Consider the following 7,696-nt stretch of genomic DNA (forward strand, 5'->3'; position numbering starts at 1 on the left):
ACAACTATTTAATTACTTATTGATGTAAACAACAAACTACTTGTTGTTTATTAAAATCTTATTTTACGCAAAATCCACCCACCCAACAACTAACAACATGTGAATTTATTTATCAATACAATACAAAACAAGATCAAACCCATTGTCAGTATTTTAAGCAGTCCTGATTCCTGTCTTTTGACATTTCATAATCATTCTCCATCAATATAACAACAATTGACAAGTACCAGTGTACCTGATAAACAATAATATTTAAAATTTATCAATATGTTATATTTTTATTACAACTCCATAAATTCGCGGAGTCATAATTTCTGACGAAAAGTTATTTCATTAACTTTACTCTTTAAATAATATAATGGAAATTTACATTGATTACATTTAATTAAGTGATTTATAAATTCAATAATCGATCTAATGAGGTAAACTAGCAAAAAATATGATACGATTATATGATATGATTGTTCTCAATGGCATGCATCAAACAAGTTTGGCATCTTTAGCCATGCTATAAAATACAGATTTATCGTTTTTCAAAAGATTTTCAGGTGAATCGTGTTCGATGATTTGACCTTTATCCATCACGATAATTTTGTCATAATCTAGGATTGTATTTAAACGATGGGCAATTGTAACAATAGTACAGTCTTTGAATTGTTCCCTAATTGTTTGTTGGATCAATTCGTCTGTTTCTACATCAACAGCTGCAGTCGCTTCATCAAGAACAAGAATTTTAGATTTTCGAAGCAAAGCTCGTGCCAAACAAACAAGTTGCCTTTGACCAACACTCAGATTATCACCACCTTCAGTAACTTCATGGTCCAATCCATTGTCCAAAGAAGCTACAAAGTCTTTTAGATTAGCTTGTTCAATAGCATTGTATATTTCATGATCAGCATACTTTTCAAATGGATCGAAGTTGCGTCTAAATGAACCAGAAAACAGTACAGGATCTTGAGGTATAACTGTTAGTCGCGAACGAAGGTCATGAAGTCCTAATTGAGTTATATCTTCATCATCAATTTTAATAGTTCCCTCAATGGGTTCAATCAATCGGAATAGAGCTAAAGTTAAAGATGATTTACCAGCACCAGTTCGTCCAACAATTCCAACCTTTTCGTTAGAGTTTATGCAGCAAGTGATTTCTTTCAACACCAAATCAAGACCAGGTCGATATCGAGTTGAATATTTGTTGAAGGTTATATTACCTTTAGATGGCCAGTCTTTTTGCGGTCTATGTGTAGGGTTAATCCATGAGGCCTGAAAATGATCAATCATAAATATGAGTAAGTTCAGAGCTAATTGCTATCTGTATTCACTAACAAAATCACTATTGTAAGTGTGGCAGTTCGGTCTGCAAAATCGAGTCATAATAAGAACAAAATTCAAAAAAATCTGTCTATCTATAAATATAAAAAAATACTCACTTCAACAGGTAGTTTAGTGTATTCCAAGCAACGCTCAACTGAAACCAAATTATTTTCAATATCCGAAAATGCACGAACCAACATGCTTAACATACTTGTTATTTGTGATGCATAGCTTATAGAAAGTCCTGTTTTACCTGGGCTTAAACTATCACGGGAAATCACAGCTAATAAGGCTGTTGCTGTAACTATAATGTTACCAAGTATCTGAAGTCTGACTGATAGCCAACAACTAGCAGCAAGATTAGCTATAGATGCACTGTTGTTTGTATCAACTAATTTAAATATTTTGTGAGTGAACTTATCTGATGCTTGATAAGCTCTAATTGAAGATGATCCTGAAACTGATTCAGAAAAATGTGAATAAACAGGTGATCGAGTAACTCCATCAATTCGCCTTAGTTGTCGTGAACTTGCGATGTATATTTTCTAAAGAGGAAGCAGAAATTATTATTATAAAATCTTGTTTAATGTGATCTTAATTATTTGAGCTAATTACCTGAATGAATATATAAACTATTCCAAGTACCAAAAGTATTATAATCAGAATGGGAGTTTCTATGGATATGATTACAATCGAAGCAATTGAACTGAATAACTGCGACACAAGAAGCCGCAAGTTGAAACCAATAGTTGTGTCAGCTGCACCAATATCCGCAGTAAATCTGTTTAAAATCCGTCCTATTGGTGTTGAATCGAAGAATGACATTGGAGCTCGAACTAAACGTGATAACATTTGCTCATGAATCCAGCATGCACCATTAATGACTGCAATACTTAGTACCATTGTGCTGAAAAAAGTAAGAATAGTTTGACCAGTACCCAAAAGAGCATAGACTATAAGACGTTTATTACGCAAAGCAGTGTTATTGCGGTTAAGAGGATCCAGAGAATCCTCTGACCAGGCAGTTAGCCATAAGTTTGACCCAACACTAATCACATTCGATACAGCAAAAAGGATCAATGTAACTACACAAGCTTTCACTCCGATAGCAATAAAATAATCAAGATAAATTTTGCTATTTACTGATCCAGTTTCGACATTTTCTGCTTCAATGAGTTTAAATTTATCATCTTTTGAATCAGGCTCCTCATTTTTCGAGATCACACTTGAACTTCGAATTAAACTTGCACGTGATTTGCGACGACGAAGACGAATGGATGATGTTAATGAACTACTGGTGGATACAGATCTGGTCAATGATAACTTTTTCTCAATTTCAGGATCTAAAGCTTTTACAAAATCTTTCTCTTCAGGATCTAATTCCTCTTCTCGTTCAGTCAGATATTGTACGATGTAATCGAAAAATTCACCCTTTTTGGCCATCAATTCACTATAAGTTCCGCTTTCGTAAATTTTTCCATCTCTCAAAACAACAATCTCATCGACTTGTGGTAAAAATGTGATTCTATGAGTGACCAAAAGTCGAGTCTTATTTTTAAGCATGCCTTTTGGTCCAATAACTTGATCAAACAAATGTTTAGCAACATGAGCATCAACAGCTGAAAGTGGATCATCAAAGAGATAAATGTCTGAATTAGAATAAACAGCTCGAGCAATTGAAATACGTTGTTTTTGTCCTCCAGATACATTGATTCCTTTCTCACCAATTTCAGTTAAATCTCCACCAGCTAGTATCTTCAAGTCTGGTGTTAAAGCACAGGCTTCAATAATTTGATCATATTTTCCTTTAACAAAAGGTGCATCAAATAAAATGTTGTCTCGGACTGTTGCATTTTGAATCCAAGATGATTGAGGCACATAAGCCAATTTACCATAAACATTCACAAAGCCATGTTGCTTGTGTAAGTCACCCAGAAGAGCGGATAATAAAGTAGATTTGCCAGACCCGACAATACCAACAACAGCAACCAATTTCTTCTTTTCAACTTCTAGGTTTATATTTTTAAGTGTTGGCTCTTCATCAGGAGACCAGGAAAAGGTTGCGTTCTTAACTTTTATTGGTGTGGAAGAATCAGGATCGTGACGAATAGATTCAAGGTCAAGTTCATCTCCAGCGAGAAACTTATTAACTCTTTTGAGGGCAACCAAAAACTGTGTAATGAATAGGAAATAAATTAATAACGCTGATATATTGATATTTGTAATTGAAATTCTGATAATATAATACTTCAACACTTACACTTGCTCCATAAGTTAAAACCATAGGAAGAAAGCCTAGCGGCATAGTGAGAAGATTTATCAATGAAATTGTTACAAAGGCTTTATTTGCGTCAAGGACGTGACTTTTGTCAATTAGTACATAAGTTGTAAAGGAAATGACGGTGATCTAGTGATAAAGATAAAAGAACGATTCATTAGGTTCATTTTGAGTTTGGATTTTATACTTACCAGAAAAGGTACCGATCCAAAAGCAATCGTGATTCCTCCCATCCAAATTGCTTGAGATTTCAAATATTTGATTTCATTACGTCTTATTGCTGCAATTATATCACCAAAAGCTTCTTCCCATGCATATAACTTCAAGACTTTCATACCACTCAAAACTTCAGAGATTATTTTTGATCGAGAATCTTTTTCTTTCATCAAAGCGATTTGACATTTTCGGTATTGAGCTGTAATAAAACCGTTGAGAGGAATAACCAATAATACAACCGATATGCCTATGATTGCTGAAACACCTAACTGCCTCCATAACAAGTAAATTGTGACTCCCAATTGTAGTGGTGCTGACCAAAGAACGTTAACAACATTAGTGTAGTCAATGACACGTTGAGCATCAACAGCCATTATATTGACAATTTCACCAGTTGTATAATCACGTTTTCCAAGATTCGAAAGCTTGATAGTCTGTAAATTATTAATAAAACAAAAAACAAAATAAATCACTAAAAATGCTACGAAAAAAACAAGAATTGTAAAACCTTTTTATAAATTGTGGCTGCGAGTGCTGATCTCAATCGTATCGACGTTGTTTGTGTCCAAAACTCAGATTGTGAGTCGAGGATTGATTGTGTAAGTGATGAAACAAACATAGCAATTGCGATAATATAACCTTTCCATACTGGTTGATCAGAGACGACAAATGACAGTAAAGCATCCAATAGTTGTGGACTAGCAAAAACCAGTAGACTTGAAAAAAGCTTGCATACGGCACCAAGAAGTAGAGTTGGCCAAAAAGATTTTAACAAAATCTTCAAAATGTTCACTTGATTCTTCTTCTGACCATCTCGATTGAGTTTTGCTTCAACAGCAGTGATTTTGTTCTCAGTAGCTAACGATGTATTTTCCCCACTCAAGTTCCATATATCTGACTGTTGAAGAGTCTTACGGTAACCTCGAATTACCATCGAGTCAAACCATGTGAAAAATAATCTACCGATAAACGATGAACTCTCGTAAGGATATTCATTCTGTAAAAATTAAATTTGTATAGATAGTTCAATTAACATCAAGTGTTAGACCGATGATAAAGCATTCTATTTACCTCAATTTCTTTAGTGAATATTTCTCTTTTCGTATCAGGAAAACAACAAAGAAACAGTTGACAAAGTATACCAGAGGTTTGCAGTGATTTGTTGATGATATCAGTCTTGTCAAATGACCAGATGAATTCATCCTGTCGATTTCAAATATTGAGATAGTCAATTAATTAGCAAAATATATTTAGTTGAATTATTAACTAAATCTGAATACTTACATGATGGTTCAAAGTAACTATTAATGAATAAAAGTTGAATACAGAATAAATAGTCATAAGAAACCAATAAATGGTTAATGAGACTGAAGTGTGAACTCCTTTGAGTCGATGATACCAAATAAGCCATAATGCAAGAATCTATAAGAGACGGGTTTAGGTTAAGCATAAAAGATAATCAGAACAATATGAATGAGGATTAAACACTAATTATAAAAGAAGCATTAAAAGAGATTAATAATAACTAATAACATAACACCTGTTTGGCGTTTATCAAGTCTAGACACTTCAAGACAACTTACATATGTTGAGAGCTTAATAGATGGAGTTACATAAGCAGTTGGATAGACAACTTCATTATTTTTTATTTCAATCAAAGAATCAATCAATTCGTAAATGCTCGATATAATGAGGATTGAACCAATAATCTTGGAATTAATTAAAAAGAAAAGTAAAAATTGTGAAGATTAAATTAAAATCTTAAATCTTAACTGTAAGTTGTTTATACTCACTAATTTTGAAATAACTAGTAAAGTCCATGGCAATTTTTTGCATGAATCTTTTGATTTTAAAGATGAAACTGAAAATGGTATTGAAAGGTAAATGAAGAGTGAAGTGATCCAAAGTAAAAAGGTGTCACAGAAACAAGGTGAGATTACAAATAGTTCGGAGTTCCATTGTTCAATCAAATCCTGTTTAATTCATTAAAAAAATTATAGTTATTTAAAATAAAGCTGATTTGAATCAAATAAACAAGTAAACAAATAAATATTCACCCATGAATTGTAGCCACAATATCCTTCAAGCACCATATTGAAACTTAATTTAACTGAATTTACATGTCATAAGTTATAACTTTTGTGGCGTTAATCCTTCAACTGAAGCTTTTCAATATTTCTACTGAATATTAAAATCTTTTTCTAAACACCCAAATCTCACAGAAAAATTAACTAGATCAAATAAAACTGCATTCCAGTCGAAATAAGTACTCAAATTATCTCCCCTTTGGTGTTTATGCTCGTGAATTTTACCGAATGATAAGGAGTGCAGTCTTCAAACACTCGCAGTTGTGATTGTTTTTTAGCCAATATCATTGCTAATTACTGTTCTGCGTTTTAATGCACCCAACAGAAACTGATTAGATTCTCGTGAATCTCATTGTACTTGATGTTATCGCAATATTTCATCACTCTTGTCATCAAGTTTGCACTAATTTGGGTCAATAAAGTAACAGTTATTAATGAAGTTTTAAACGCTAAATAAAAATTCCTTTTGCTTAACCTTAAATAATTAAGGCAGATTATTTCATTTAAGATTAATTACTTAGGTGTTAACGCTTTAACCAATTATAAGCATAATTAATCTTTCAGAGCTATAAAATTAACAAAGGCAAAGCTTTCTGATTTGCAAGATGTGAATATATGGGTTCGTAGCGAGACGCAAACTGAGTTCGTTTGTTAGATTAGAAATTTTTCGGTCGGCGCTCAAACTTCGATCACTTTTCGAAGTTGGATTTTTTATCAAACTGATTTTCTAATGTTTCCTACGCTCTGTGAATTTTTATGAGGCAACACACAAAACAACTTGATAAATGCGAATTTTTTAATCAATTGTTTTTATCAATATGCTCAATCAATTGTAAAGTGTTTACATTTATAACTGCATCAGCATAAACTTTTACAGTAAAAAAAGCCTCCAAACTTTTCGAATGATCGAAGTCACAGCTCTGTTAAAAGAAGCAAAAAGCTCCTAGATCGTTTTTGTCGCAAAGGTCGTTTTTGTAGAGTGAAATTTGTTCAATTCGATATCGGTATTCATCGGTCATTTCTAGATTATTTGAGTATCTAGTTTTATTAATTTTAACACAATTCATCTGAGTAGAGTTGATTTCTCTCAAGAGTCGCTCTCAATCTCTTGACTCGTAACATATTCCACAATTTATTCTCATTCGTTTTCAAGTGTTGAGATACTCTTGATATTGATATAATTTCCGATATTGATTTCATTCATGGCTACTGTAAAAAATTAGGTTTACAACGTAAACACTTTTGTTACAACAAGTCGTTTGGAGATCAACATTGCGTTGACAAGTTGTTTTTTAAGGCAGAAATGTACAATATCTTGACTTCACTGCTTTAGAATGCTAATAAATACTCGCGGATATTGTTTCTCTAGTTGAAAGTTTCTATAAATCATTTAACCAACATGATAATATTAATAATTCTAACTACTAAGTATTAGTTAGTACATAATTGATTTTTAAAACTCGCAATTGCTTGTAATCATTGAATGCAATTGTTCACCTGTAATCCAAATCACTAGATGGAGCCACTCTCGTAACATTGATAATCATTCATTAAAAATTCATTATCGTTCCCAAATTAGTCTTTGATTGAGAAAAGCCAAAGTTGACTTGTTCAATTTGAAAGACACTTAAAATTGATGGCTTAAAATGAGGTGTAAAAGTTGAAAAATGATTGATTCAAGTAAATAACAATTTTAGTAATGATAACATCTAATGAATACAATAATAAGCAGCAAGTGTCTGAAACGAATGGAATCATGAAAAGTAGATTACAATTTGTCAAGAAGGTAAACAAAATGTTTCAG

At 32.5% G+C, this 7,696-nt stretch overlaps 2 protein-coding genes across 2 annotated transcripts in view; both read right to left on the reverse strand.

Annotated features, from left to right (window-relative positions):
* Positions 1–7,696, reverse strand: part of LOC107359119 (ATP-binding cassette sub-family C member 1-like) — a 132,122-nt gene that overhangs the window by 37,817 nt on the left and 86,609 nt on the right. The window lies entirely within an intron of this gene.
* On the reverse strand, positions 312–5,966 carry LOC107359118 (ATP-binding cassette sub-family C member 1-like). Its single transcript, XM_015925567.3, has 11 exons — positions 5,863–5,966; positions 5,599–5,778; positions 5,389–5,514; positions 5,090–5,227; positions 4,877–5,008; positions 4,314–4,802; positions 3,781–4,239; positions 3,572–3,718; positions 1,927–3,483; positions 1,428–1,856; positions 312–1,260 (listed from the first exon to the last, which is right to left on the reverse strand). The coding sequence occupies exons 1-11, from the start codon at positions 5,896–5,898 to the stop codon at positions 481–483; spliced, it is 4,473 nt and encodes a 1,490-aa protein (XP_015781053.1). The 5' UTR covers positions 5,899–5,966; the 3' UTR covers positions 312–480.

Source organism: Tetranychus urticae, chromosome 1 (assembly GCF_039701765.1).
Source record: "Tetranychus urticae isolate SD_2017Ah chromosome 1, NJAU_TeUrti_SD_1.0, whole genome shotgun sequence".
NCBI lineage: Eukaryota > Metazoa > Arthropoda > Arachnida > Trombidiformes > Tetranychidae > Tetranychus > Tetranychus urticae.